This window comes from Ixodes scapularis, unplaced genomic scaffold (assembly GCF_016920785.2).
Source record: "Ixodes scapularis isolate PalLabHiFi unplaced genomic scaffold, ASM1692078v2 PGA_scaffold2__306_contigs__length_199485367, whole genome shotgun sequence".
Classification (NCBI taxonomy): Eukaryota; Metazoa; Arthropoda; class Arachnida; order Ixodida; family Ixodidae; genus Ixodes; species Ixodes scapularis.
The window spans coordinates 104,526,011-104,540,778 of record NW_024609857.1 but is presented as its reverse complement, the minus strand read 5'-3'; the positions used below and the strand labels follow the sequence as shown (position 1 = coordinate 104,540,778).

At 55.6% G+C, this 14,768-nt stretch overlaps 1 protein-coding gene across 1 annotated transcript; it reads left to right on the top strand.

Moving 5' to 3' along the window:
• Nucleotides 1-11,522: 11,522 nt before the first annotated feature.
• On the top strand, nt 11,523-12,722 carry LOC115311250. The gene has a single exon (XM_029969884.2). It carries the CDS (start codon nt 11,523-11,525, stop codon nt 12,720-12,722), a length of 1,200 nt encoding a protein of 399 aa, XP_029825744.2.
• The last annotated feature ends 2,046 nt before the right edge of the window (nt 12,723-14,768 follow it).

Below are 14,768 nucleotides of genomic sequence, written 5' to 3'. Positions count from 1 at the left end.
AATCCTCCGTGCCCGCACCAATACCAGATACGTCCCGGCACTCGGCGCCTACTACAATACCAGTAGTGTTGCGCCCGGCGGTCGCACCGCCCGCCTCCACGGCGTCCGACTCTTCCGCGAGTCCGTCGATCACCTTTCGACAAAACGGATCATTCTGCTGGGCTTTCAGAAGCTCTTCTTTGCTGAACACGATTCCCACGGCGCTCACTGCGTCTAGGTGGTTGATCGTCTCGTCCGGGGTGGTCAGATCTGCTGCCTCCCTTTGGGACTGAGTCACGGCTTCGCCTGACAATGTGGATGTCGTTGGCTCGGCCTGGGTCTTCGCGGAAATTTGTGTGCAGTCTACGGGGGCTCGTGACAATGCGTCCGCCACCACGTTTGTGCTGCCTTTCCGGTACTGCACGACGTAGTCGTATTTTTGCAGCATCAAAGCCCATCTTGCCAAGCGACCAGCGGGTTCGCGAAGTCGGGAGAGCCATATTAGGCTTTGGTGATCTGTTTCGATCACGAAAGTGGTCCCGTCGACATAAATGTCGAAACGCCGGAGTGCAAAGACGATGGCCAAGCACTCTTGTTCGCATGTGCTGTAGTTCCTTTCAGCTGGCGTCAACGAGCGGCTGGCGAAGGCCACCGGTCGGAGTACACCTTCGTGCTGTTGGAGCAGGACCGCGCCCAAGCCAAGATTGCTGGCATCTGTTTGGATCAGAAAGGGCTTGTTCAAGTCGGGTAGCTTGAGTTCAGCTGTGTCCGCGAGCGCTCTGGAGGTGCGGCGAAAGGCCGCTTCCTGCTCGGGACCCCAGCTCCAACTCACGGACTTTCGCAATAGGCGTGTCAGCGGTGCTTGAAGCGTCGCGCAGTTTGGGATGAATTGGCGATAGAAGTTCACCATTCCCAGGTAGCGACGGAGGGAGCTCACGTCGGTTGGCGCAGGAAACTCCAGGATTGCCTGTAGTTTGTCGGGGTGTGGCGCAAGGCGCCCGCGATCCAGTTCGAACCCGAGCAAGGCAATGCGGGTTTCGGCTATTTGAGCCTTTTCGGGGTTCAGGGTCATTCCCGCGGCTTTTAGCCGGTCGAGTACGTCCTCGAGATGACGTAGGTGATCTTCGAAGGTGTTGGAGTAGACGACAATGTCGTCGAGATAGGCCATTGCGTGTTTCCATTTGGCTTCTCCCAGTACTCGGTCGATCAATCGCTGGAATAGGCGCTCCGCACAGACCGAAGGGCATTCGTGTGAATTCGAAAAGCCCGCGGTGACAACAGAAGGCTGTTTTTGCCTCGTCACCTGGCTCCATCCGAACCTGGAGGTAGCCTCGGCTAGCGTCCAGGGTGGTGAAGTACCGTGCACTGCCCAAGTTGGACAGGATCGAGTCGATGCTCGGTAGCGGGTAGGCGTCCTTTCGTGTGACGTCGTTCAGACGGCGGTAGTCCACGCAAAGACCGTCTTTCTTCGGGACCAGCACTACGGGGAATGCCCAGGGGCTGTTAGATCGCCGGACAACTCCGGTGTCGATCATTTCGTCCAGGGCACGGTCGATGGCTTTTCGTTTAGCCAAGCTTACGGGTCGCGCGTTCTGCCTTCTTGGCAGTGCGTCGCCCGTGTCAATGCGATGTCGCACTTCGTTTGTGCAGCCCGGTCGGTCCGTGAACATTGCGTCATAGCGGCGCAACAACGACGACAGTCGGGCTTTTTCTCGCCCTGACACGCTGCACGATTGCGTGAGCAGTGGGTGCGTCATTTCCCCGATGGGGGCGGCGCTCGCTGCCATCGGCGCTGGACTCGGTGTCTTGGGGTCAATGGCCCGGTTTAGGGAGTCCCTCGCTTCCTCTCGACGGCTCGTCGCGTACGCCAATGGTGGCGTTGGCGGTACGGCTGGGGGTTCGCAGAAGGGTTTCAGGGGTGCAAACGTGCCCTCCCGATAGCCTGCGCTGCTGACGTCGATTACAATGCCTGTTTTGGCAAGGAAGTCTCTGCCCAAAATAATGGGCACCGATAGGCCAGGGAGATGAACGAAGCGTTGTCGTCTTACTCGATTCTCCCATCTCGCGACCAGCCGCGCGGTACCAGCCGAAAGGGCGGTTCCGCAGGCTAGGCGAAAGGCAGTGTTGCATTCTCGGAGTCGGATAGAATTCTGTCGGAGGTGAGTCAACACTTCGTCGCCGAACATCGAAGCGCTTGCTCCGGTGTCGAGGAGTGCCTTGAATGCCTTGCCGGCGATCGTTACAGAAATGAACGGGGCCGGCGTGCCGGTCGGGAAGCCTATTCTGTAGGCGGTCGGCAAAAGAGTGGCCATGGGACCCTCTGATTCTTTGTTAGCCACCGGTCCGTCCGTCCAAGGGCCGTTTACCGGTGGCTTTGCTCGTTTCCCGCACGGTGCAATTCCGTGTTCGGCCGCTCCGGGCACTGGCGCGCGAGATGATCGGGGCGATTGCACCGAAAACATCTTCTGTCATCGCCTCGCTGGGGGTTCCGCCGTGCGTTTTGGTTTTCGCCGGCTCTGTCGTAGCGTGCATTGGCTCGCTGAGATTGAGGGCTCCTCGTTTCCTCCTGCCTCGCTGCCTCGTTGGGGTGCGAGTCGGTGGTTCTGAACTGCGGCGTCGGCCGGCTTGTTCGTCTACCGTGGGAGTACGGGTCGAGCGCACGATCTGAGATTGCGTACGTGTCTCGGCCCCGATCTTCCGCATAGTTTGCGGAATCGTAGCGCCGTGGTGCTCGAGATGGCGTGTCCCCGCTCCACGCGCAGCGCGGCTCGAGGGCCGCTGACGCTGGAGGCGGAGGCCGGTACGCACGGGCAGCGAGAATGTCTCCCTGAAGGCGCCGGGCCTGGGAGGCGAGCTCGTTCAGGTCGCGGAAACGGCTGCCTCGAAGATACGCAGCGAAAGTCGGGTGGCTTTGGCGCATCACGCGTTCCACTCGCTCTGCATTGGGAGCTGAGGGTTCTGCGAGCTCGAAGAGCTCTTGCATGGCTCGTACGAACTCCAGCAGGTACTCGTCCGGATGCTGAGTTCGCTGTTCGAGTTCCCGCCGCATCCTTCTCTCGTAGTCGGCGGGAAGGAATTCGCGGCGGAACGCCTCTCGGAACTGATCGAGCGTTCCGGCGGGTTGGTCACCGACAAGTCGGAACCAGCGGGCGGCTTCGTCGACGAGCGCGATTGGCAGAATGCGCTCAAGTATTTCACGATCGGACATTCCCATCGCGCGTTGGTACTTCCGTAAATCGTCAAGGAAGTCCGTAGCGCTCGCTTTGTCTGCGTAACCCCGATAAGTCGGGACGGGAATTCGGACCGGAGGTCGTTGGGCCTGTGGTGCGAGTGTTGTCGTTCGCAACGCACCTGTCAGACTCTCAATCACACGTGCCGCGTTTTCGAGCAAGGTGTGATGAGGCGCCGCAGCGGTTTCTCCGTGGGGAGACCGATAGGCTTCGCTTTGTGCCGGCGGCGGAGCACGCGTGTTCAGGGAAGATCCGGGAGCGATGGCGCCCGTTCGCAATGGCGTCAGAACCACGCTCGGCTCCAGGGGTGCGCCGTAGGGCGCTTCTCGTTGGAGGGTTGGCATTTCGGCTTCCCGTTGAAGTGGGGGCCGCGCGAATGCGTCGGCCGCGGTAGCCAGCGTAAGCAAATCCGAGAAGTCGGTCTGCATCGTCACGGTAAGCGCTGGTTGCGCGAGGACTCGTCACTCGGCAGCAGTCGCCACACACAGACGTACCGGAATTCTGGTCGTCAGCCCTTTTGTTGGGCGCCAAATTGTGGTTCTCCTTGGGGCCACTGCCTTTGGGAGTACCACGTTCGCGGCGAGACGCTCTACCGCGAAGCGGGTTCGTACTCGCGTGGCATGCTGCTCGTTGAGCGCAAACAGACACCAGTCACGTTGGTAACGGTGGTAAACTGTTTATTTACAATAAAACAAATAACAACAACACAGCGGCTATAAGCTGGTGAACGCCGTCGGTGTGGAGATCGCCCACGGCCGAACGGTCGTTCACAAAGGTACAAAGTACGGGGTAAACGCTCACCGGTGCGCCGGAAGGGTCCCCGTTGTCGCCGCCGCCGAATCCCAGGAAGAAGAGCAGAGCGAGACTGCTGTCCGCTGGTTTTAAGATAACGGCGGGGGCGAAGTGGCCAATCAAGGAGCGACACGTCGATCTCCTTTGTGCGGGGGTCCGTTACGGAAATCGCCCCAAGGGGGGAGAGGAGGAAGCCACTCACAGTGGTAAGCAGCGCCACCTCTCGCTACGCCAGCGCGGCCGCCACGGCGCGCCAAAACGCTGACGCGACAGAATGTTGAGGGATCACAATCCCCACAGTATTTCGATACATATTGCCGCGCGCGCAGCTGGCCAAGCAGGCAGCGCGCGCGTGGCCTAACGGTTATCGCGCTTGCCTCCCACGCGAAGGGCCAGGGTTCGATTCCTGCGAGCGGCGCATCTTTTTGTTTATTTCTGCTGACTAGTATTCTGGTAAATTCGTGAACCGTCTTGCTGAATCGAGATTAGAATGTTCTACGCGCCGAACCTTCTACGCCGAATGCTCCAGAAGCCCACGCGTGTACAAAAGCGGCTCCGCGTGGCAAGCTGGAGTCAGTCTCGCCCCAGCGTTCGACTCTGCTGCCACGCCGACTGCGACGCCCGCGACGCTCTATTATTATCTTTTGTACTGTTTTATTTTTGGCACAAGTTCGCCACATTAAACGTTTATTTATTCCTGTTTATTCGATATTTTGGTCACCACCCGTGACATTTTGGTGGAGGTGCGGGGTAACGCATGTCCCTGCAGCGTACCCCTCCCAGGGCCCGCAGTGCAAGTCCGAGAGCAAGCCCCCGAAGACCCGACGAAGACACCACCAAGACTCGATTAAGTCGCCGCATTCAAGGCCTACACCCGGAATTCGGACCTTGCCACCCAGGACCGTGCAGTCAAACAGGACGACGATGAACAACCAGTCGCCGCAGACCTCGACCGCTCCATCCGTCGTCTTCATGCCCGTCGCCCCACGCAACCCGACGCCGTTCCATGGTGAGGCCCATGAGGATGTGGAGGATTGGCTACAGCATTACGAGCGAGTGGCCCGCCATAACCACTGGACACCAGAGCAGTGCCTTCAGAACGTCTACTTCGCTCTGGAAGGCACGGCGCGCACCTGGTTCGAGAACCACGAAGCGTCGATTTCGACGTGGGAAGAGTTCCAGGCCGAGCTGCGACGCACCTTTGCCAACCAGCAGCGACGACAGCGTGCCGAAGAACTCCTCCAAGCAAGACACCAAAGGCCAAACGAGAGCGTGACAAGCTTTGTCGAAGACGTCCTCCGCCTCATGAACCGCGCCGACCCAAACGCTCCCGAAGAGAAAACGTTGCGGGTCCTAATGCGCGGCGTCAAAGAAAACATCTTCGGAGGCCTCGTGCGGAGCCCGCCTACGACTGTCCAGGGTTTCATTACTGAGGCCACCAACATCGAACGTGCCCTTCACGCACGGGCCTCACACTACCAGAGACTTCCCGGCTTCGCTGCCCTCTCGCCGTCCAGCTGCAGCATCCCGGACATCCGCGACATCATCCGGGACGTTGTCCGGGAAGAACTCAGGAAGCTGCTGCCTGCTGCCAACCAGCCGGCTTCGCTGTCGATAGCCGAAGTGGTGCGCGAAGAAGTTCAGCGCGCAATTCAACCGGAGACTCCTGCCAGCGTGGCCGCAGCCGATGAGCCGACGCTGACCTACGCCGCAGTGGCCCGAGGACCGTCGCCAACTGCTGAACACTACCCGGTGGCGCGACGACGAGACCCATCAACGCAGGCGTGCCCCCGACGCAACGACGAAGTACGTCAGTACGACCGCCGAGAACAGCAGGCGCCAAGGAAAACCGACGTGTGGAGGACAGCGGATCGACGACCCATCTGCTACCACTGCGGGGAGGCCGACCATATCTACCGTCGTTGTCCCCACCGGCAAATGGGCCTGCGTGGGTTCCACCCCAACGACCCACGCCCGAGGTACGGCGAACGCCCTCGCGACATCGAGGAGTACCTCCGACGTTCGCCCTGCCCAGTGTCGTCTCTCCGCCGTGAAGCCCGCTCCCCATCGCCTCGACGTTCAGCCTCCCCAGCGCCACGATCCCGCCGAGAGAGCCTGTCTCCCCTGCGTCGTCGGGAAAAGTGAGTGCGGCAACGCCTGGAGGTGACGTTGCCGAAAACGACGGAAGCAAACAGCCTCCAAAACGCCGGAGCGCTCCCACTCTCTCGACGCCCCGCATGGCACCGACGCGCCTGCAACGGTGTCCAACAACCTAAACGTTGTTATCGATGGCCAAAACGCATCGGCACTCTTTGACACCGGGGCAGACTACTCAGTATTGAGTGGGAGGCTCTCTCGCCACCTTCGAAAAGTCACGACGCCGTGGGATCGACCGCAGATACGAACTGCCGGAGGACACCTCATGACGCCTGTCGGAAGGTGCACCGCTCGCGTCGAAATTCACGGCGAGACGTGTCCTGTGAAATTCGTCATTCTACAAGACTGTTCCAGAGACGTCATTCTCGGCATGGACTTTTTGTGTGAATACGGTGCCGTCATCGACCTTGGAGAAAACAGATTGACGCTGCGGACACCTGTTCCGCCTTCAGAGAAACTCCAAACTGCGTCAGCCGCCGTTCGAGTCGCTGCCGACCACGTGAATCTGCCGCCGCGATCAAGTGTTGTCGTACCCGTCGTGACCGATGCAGCTACTCGCGGCGAAGTTGTTCTGGAAGGCAACCTCCAGTTGCTTCTAGGAAGAGGAATAGGCGTCGCACGAGGAGTAGCTGAACTTCAGGATGGCCGCACTGTGGTCCTCGTGACGAACTTCCGGAATGAAACGCAACACCTCACAAAAGGTGCAGCCGTTGGCCACGTCGAGGATCTCCGAAACTCCGCCGAAATCGCCGCCATTACTGATGAAGCCTCGCCACCTCAGCAAGACGGTACGTCGCCAGCGCAACTCGACATCGACCCTAAGCTTCCGGACCCGAAACGACGGCAGCTGATTAACCTCCTCGCCGAATACCGTGACTGCTTTGCGACGTCGTCGAAGGTACGCCAAACAGCCGTTGCGAAGCACCGCATCATTACCGAGGACGACCCGCGCCCTGCGCATCGATCACCGTACAGAGTCTCCGTTAAAGAAAGGGAGGTGATCCAGGAGCAAGTTCAAGAGATGCTGAACGACGACATAATCCAGCCATCAAGCAGTCCGTGGGCCTCTCCAGTCGTACTGGTTAAGAAGAAGGCTTCGGTTCTGCGTGGACTACCGGCAGCTGAACGCGGTGACGAAGAAAGACGTCTACCCACTCCCCCGAATCGACGACACGTTAGACCGGCTGCGCCACTCTCGATACTTCTCATCTATGGACCTGAAGAGCGGCTACTGGCAGATCGAAGTCGACGAACGGGACCGAGTGAAGACAGCTTTCGTCACGCCAGATGGACTGTACGAGTTCATGGTAATGCCCTTCGGACTATGTACGGCGCCAGCAACTTTCCAGCGTGTTATGGACACCGTACTGGCAGGACTGAAGTGGCAGAGCTGTCTGGTCTACCTCGATGACGTCGTGGTGTTTTCCAGCGACTTCGACGAGCACTTGCGACGACTCCGAGCTGTTCTTCAAGCCATACGGACCGCTGGACTCACCCTCAAGCCGTGAAAGTGTCGGTTCGCCTATGACGAACTGAAGTCTCTAGGTCACGTGGTTAGCAACGAAGGCGTGCGCCCAGACCCTGAGAAGACTCGCGCCGTCGCGTCATTTCCAGCGCCGACAGACAAAAAGGCCGTGCGAAGATTCCTTGGACTTTGCGCCTACTATCGTCGCTTCGTTCGGGATTTCGCACGGATTTCCGCACCGCTCACAAACCTCACGAAGGACGCCGAGAGGTTCGAGTGGGCCGAGGAACAGCAGCAGGCATTCGACGAGCTGAAGCGACGACTCCAGACGCCTCCGGTTCTTGGACATTTCGATCAGGATGCGGACACCGAGATTCACACTGACGCAAGTAACGCAGGACTTGGCGCGGTACTAGTTCAAGTACGGAACGAAGAAGGCACCGAACGAGTCATCGCCTACGCAAGTCGGACACGGTCCAAGGCAGAGAGAAATTACTCCACGACTGAGAAAGAATGTCTTGCGGTCGTCTGGGCAATCACGAAGTTTCGTCCGTACTTGTACGGAAGCCCGTTCCGCGTAGTCACGGACCACCACTCGCTCTGCTGGCTTGCGAACCTCAAGAACCCGTCAGGACGCCTCGCTCGATGGAGCCTCCGGCTACAAGAGTTCAACATGACTGTGGTTACAAGTCAGAACGCAAGCACAGCGACGCTGACTGCCTGTCCAGGGCCCCTGTCGAAACACCTTCCGGCAGCAGCGACGACGATGATGACGAGTGCTTTCTAGGGGCAGTGAACACCGATGACATGGCACGACGTCAACGAGACGATCCGGAGCTGCGAGCCTTAATAGAGCACCTGGAAGGGCGCGGCGGTGCCGTACCCCGTGTTTTCTCACGAGCCGTGCCGACCTTCGCCATTCGACAAGGTGTACTCTACAAAGAGAACTTCGGGGACAACAACTCGCCGTGGCTGCTGGTAATCCCGACCGACCTGCGAGGGGAGATCTTTCAAGCATGTCACGACGACCCGACGTCCGGACACCTTGGATACAGCCGGACACTGGCCCGTATTCGTGAAAAGTATTACTGGCCCAAGCTCCCCAAGACCGTCCACTTGTACACACGATCATGCCACGAGTGCCAGCGACGCAAGAAACCTCCGACGAGGCCGGCCGGACTCCTGCAGCCTATTTCTCCTCCAACTGCACCCTTCCAGCAGATCGGAATGGATCTACTTGGTCCTTTTCCGCCTTCGACGTCGGGGAACCGCTGGATCATCGTCGCCACAGATTATCTCACGCGGTACGCCGAAACGAAAGCTCTTCCTTCGGGGACTGCTGTGGAAGTTGCCAAGTTTTTCATTGAGTCCATCGTCCTCCGGCACGGCGCTCCAGAAGTTCTGATTACAGATCGCGGATCATCGTTCATGGCACAACTGACACAAGAAATCTTCCGACTCAGTCACACCAGCCATCGTCGTACAACTGCGTACCACCCGCAGACCAACGGGCTGACGGAGCGACTCAACAAGACAATCGCCGATATGATCTCTATGTACGTCGACGTAGAGCACAAGACGTGGGACGAGGTGCTGCCCTACGTCGCGTTCGCCTACAATACGGCGGTTCAATAGACCACTGGATTCACCCCTTTCCAGCTGGTACATGGTCGGAAGGTAACGACCATGCTGGACGCCATGCTGCCCCATGAGCCATCTGAAAACGAGAGCGACGACGCCCAGGCGGTTGTTCAACGCGCCGAAGAAGTTCGCCAGCTCGCCTGACTCCTGATTCAAGACCAGCAACGCGTCGACGCCGGCCGCTACAACCTTCGTCGCAGGGACGTCCACTTCCAGCCCGGGGATAGGGTGTGGGTATGGACGCCCATCCGTCGCCGCGGCCTCAGTGAGAAATTGCTGAAACGATACTTTGGACCCTACAAAGTGCTTCGTCGACTCGGGGATCTGAACTACGAAGTGATGCCCGACGGAACACGGACTTCGTCACGCCGCCCTCCACGTCCGGAAGTCGTCCACGTCGTGCGACTGAAGCCGTACTACGCTCGATAGGACTGTGGACCTTATGTGTTCCAAATGACTCTTTAGTTTAACGTTATTTTTATTTGTTTTGTTTTCGGATTGCATCGGGACGATGCACTTTTTAAAGGGGGGAGTAATGTCGCGCGCGCAGCTGGCCAAGCAGGCAGCGCGCGCGTGGCCTAACGGTTATCGCGTTTGCCTCCCACGCGAAGGGCCACTGTTCGATTCCTGCGAGCGGCGCATCTTTTTGTTTATTTCTGCAGACTAGTATTCTGGCAAATTCGTGAACCGTCTTGCTGAATCGAGATTAGAATGTTCTACGCGCCGAACCTTCTACGCCGAATGCTCCAGAAGCCCACGCGTGTACAAAAGCGGCTCCGCGTGGCAAGCTGGAGTCAGTCTCGCCCCAGCGTTCGACTCTGCTGCCACGCCGACTGCGACGCCCGCGACGCTCTATTATTATCTTTTGTACTGTTTTATTTTTGGCACAAGTTCGCCACATTAAACGTTTATTTATTCCTGTTTATTTGTTATGTTTGGTCACCACCCGTGACAATATTTGCATGTATTTTGCCCATCCCTGGTTGCAATGATAGTGTTATGACTAGGGTCCCAGATAGAACATGCATATTCAAGTTTAGTACATACTAAAGTAGTATATAAAATGAGTTTCAGTGACACCGGCGAATGTGAAAAATTTCGTTTGAGATATCCAAGCATGCGATTGGCGTTGTTAGTTACGTAGTCAGTGTGAGTTTCCCAGGAATGATCAGAAGTTATGTAAACACCTAAGTATTTGTAAGAGGACACAAACTGGAGCGGAGTGTTTTCAATGTAGTAATTCGAGCATATGCTAGTATGACGGGAAACTCTCATGGATTTACATTTATTAAGATTGAGTTGCATCAACCAGTTGTCGCACCAGTTAGATACAGAGTTAAGATCAGTTTGGAGAACAGAGATGTCGGAGTTATCAGTTATTTCTCTATGTAGTACACAATCATCAGCAAATAAACTAATATTAGAGGAGATACATTCCGACAGATCATTAATATAAATGAGGAAAAGTAGCGGACCTAAAACAGAATCCTGGGGAACTCCAGATGCTACGGGAGCAAGTGAAGAGTTAGTACCATTGGGGCATGCACAAATTGAGAACGGTTGGTTAAAAAGATTCTATCCAGCGTAGCACGTTCGGATCAATTTTGAGTTTGCTAAGTTTTGATAGGAGTAGCCGGTGAGAAACTTTATCGAAGGCCTTAGAGAAATCAAGGAAAACGCAGTCTATCTGGGAGCCACGGTCAAGGACAGAATGAAGCTTATTAGTGAAGAGCAGAAGCTGTGTTTCACAAAAAAGTGAATTGCTGAAGCCGTGTTGAGTTGGGTGAAAAAAAAAAAATTCGATTCTAGGAAACAGGCGAGGTTAGAATATATGATATGTTCGAGCATTTTACAAGGAATGGATGTTAAAAAAATTAGCCGGAAGTTGTTCGGTGAATTGGAATCACTTTTCCAACTTTCCAGTCTTCGGGAAGGCAGCCTTCCTCCAATGATTGCTTAAAAATCATCGATAGTATAGCTGATGAATACGGCTTTGTGTTCTTTAAGAATTTAGAGTTAATATTGTCAATACCGGATGAGGAGGAAAGCTTCAGGTTATTAATTATTGCAGCTATACCATCATATGATATTAATATTGGATTCATCGGCAAAAAGTCAGGGCAATTAAAGTTGGGGTACACAGAAACATCGTTGGAAGAAAAATATTGTAGAAATATTGCCGCGCGCGCTGGCCAAGTATAGGCAGCGCGCTCGTGGCCTGGATTCTGCTTCTGGCACTCGCCGAGAACGGTCGCAGGATGGCTGGCTCCAACGGAGCTGCGACAACGGCCCCAGTTGGCCGCGGTACTTTTGCTGCGTCATCGTCTGCCGACGACTACAAGGTGGTGTTGCCTCCCATCCCAATGGGTGCAACTATTTTAAATTCAGTACTTTTGCACTGCGATTTGAGAGGCCGCCCCTATCGTATTGAAGATTTCCGGCAAGAATTGAAGCGGTGCGCCGTCCTGTCCGAGATTGTGGCGCTCGGTGCTTTCCAGATGAACCACGTCTGGTTAGCCACGCTGCGAACGCCGGAAGCCAAGAAGCGGCTCATCGACTGCAAAGAGTTGAACGTGAAGGACCTGAGGTGTGTTGTCATCGACCCCAGCAGCACAGAAGTTCGTCTACGCCTCCATTGGGTCCCGTATCACGTGACCGACGACGCGGTGAGCAAGTTTTTGGAACCCTACGGCAAGGTTATAGAAGTCGCACGTGAGAAATGGCGCGTCGAGGGATTCGAGGGCATCGAGTCGACTACCCGGGTGGCGCGCATGACGCTGAAGAGCGGCGTCACGCCCGACGGAATGCCTCATCAGCTGCGGCTTCAGGGGGCGAACGTCCTTATCGTAATCCCAGGGAGGGCGCCGGTCTGCCTGCGCTGTAAGCGTGCCGGGCACATCAGGCGCGACTGCCGCGTGCCTAAGTGCTCGGTGTGCTCACGTTTCGGCCACGAGAAGGAGGAGTGCGTAAAGACCTACGCCCGAGTAACTGGTGGAGCGGCGGCGGAAGACCTTTCGCCCCTAACCATGGATGTCGACGAGGCTGAGCGTTCCGCTCAGGGACAACAAGACGAAGCTTCACCGTCTGGTGAGCCCTGCAGCCATCCTGTTGGAGCGGACGGCTCGACTGAAGTCTCGCCTGTAAAGGACAAAAAGGAGGCGACTGGTGGCTTTCCTGAACCGGACAGCGCGGCACTGCCCCCCTCGGCGACGCCAATGGAGAAGACCGTAGCCCCGCGCGAGGCCTCCCCCCCGACTTTCGAGAAGGCGCCTTCCGAAGGTCACGACACTATGGACGAAACCACCGAGTCCATCAAGCGTGGTCTCGACGAGAACCCTCCGACGACGCCTGGCATGACACCCAGGCCCAACCCTTGGATGGAGAGGACAAAGAAGGGGCGTTTCCAGCCCACGCCCACCTTAACCCCAGATGACCGGAGGCGACTCAACAGCAAGTAAGGCGGCTAACGCCTGGTTACAAAGACTGACGTCCGAATGCCAAGGCAAGTGCTACAGCAAAACACATGATTTGTACGTTCCAACCAGCAATAACGGTCGCATCGCTAAATGTTCGAGGTTTGAGCGCCAGGAAAAAACAATACCAATTGCAGCGTTTGCTGCTTAAAGAGAAACCCGATTTCTTAGCGGTGCAAGAGACTAAAATGGCTGAGGAGGAACAGGTTGCTAGTGCGCTTAGGCCTTTTCTGCAGTCGTACGAAGTTTGTGTCACCCACGCGGTTGGTTTTTCTGCCGGATGTTTTCTTTTTCTTAAAAAGTCCCTGCCCTTGTCGGAGTTAGCTGTAACCACCGACACGGAAGGGCGGTTCATCATGTGCGATTTTTCTTTGGCGTCTTTTCAGTGGCGAATTGTTTGTGTGTATGCGCCTAGTACGGTTAAAGACCGTGTTTCCTTTTTTATTGGCTTACGCCGTTTTCTAGATTGTGATAAAACGATTGTGTTGTTGGGCGATTTTAACTGCGTTGTAAGGGCAGCAGACAGAACGCCCCTGAGGCGGAGTAGTGACAAGAGTGCGCAAGTTTTAAGCGAACTGGTTAAAGACTTTGACTTGGTTGACGCCGGAACGGTGACGAATGAAACGAGCGAGATTCGTTTCACCCATTTCCAAGCGTCGTCTCATGCGCGCCTCGATAGAGTACCCACATATCGGCCTCCGCGGCAGCAATGTTAAGAAAGTATCGCGTCACACCAGTGTTTTTTTCGGATCATTGCATGATTTCGACAACGATCGGCGAAAAAGTGCCGGCGAAGGCCAAGTTTAACTGGAAGCTGTGGAAGCTTAACACAAAACTGCTTGATGATGAAAGTTTTCTTGCAGCGGTAGATAACGTCTTCAAAACGTTTTTTAAAACCGCAAGGGGCGATATATTCGAGACATGGGAGCTCATCAAACAGGAAGTGAAGATGCTCGCTATCGAAAGGTCGTCGATTTTAGCGTACGAGGCGCGTTGCGACGAACGTGGCTTAAACGAAGATTTGCAAGCTCTGTCAAGAGCTGAGTGTGAGCGACCCGCCACAGCTCTTAAAGATTTGGAAACGGTTAAGCAACGCCTGGCGCATTTTCATCAAGAGCGTTACCGCGGAGCCATTGTTCGGGCTCGATCAGAGAAGTACTTGATGGGAGAACAGCCTACTAAACGGTCTTTGGCGGATGAGAAAAGGTTCGCGCTTCGCAACGAAATTGGCGAAATCGAGTACAACGGAGTGATTAACACGAGCCCAAGTAGTATTGAGCAGGCTTTTGTCGCACACTATAGGCAAGTTTTTGAAACCCAAGTTAAAGGAAGGCAGGACCCTATGTGTGGAAAACTTCTAGAGTCCCTGCCGCAACTAACGGAAGAGGAGAAGGAAAACCTCACAGAGCCGATCACTCTTCAAGAGGTCGAGAAAGCAATAGACGATTTGCCAAGCTTGAAAACGCCAGGACCGGACGGGCTATGCGCCGAATTTTATAAGAAATACAAAAGCGTAATCGCTCCGCTTTTTTTAGAAGTGATTTGTAAGGCATACGAAAGAAACGTACTGCCGCCATCTTTTTCACGTACATACACTGTGTTAATTCCCAAAAGCGATGACGTTGCGAAACTACGTCAAGTGACTGGTTTCCGCCCGATAACTCTGTGTAATGTAGATTACAAGATTTTTGCTAAAATCCTAGCGAGGAGGTTCCAGAGTGTTGCCTGCCAGCTCATTGGAGATCATCAGACCTGTGGAATACAGGGTCGATCTATTTTGACGAATGTGCACGTTGCCCGAACTGTTTTGGAGGCATGTGACGATGGCATGGGCCAAGTTGCCATGCTTCAACTGGACCTAGATAAGGCTTTCGATCGTGTTAAGCACGATGTCCTTTTTGATGTTTTAAAGCACGTGAATGTGGGCGAGCGTATTTTGGACGGGGTTAAAATGGCGTACCAAGAGTGTACCACTAGGCTCATTGTGAACAGGGAATTGACTGAACCGATACGTGTGCGAACATCCGTAAG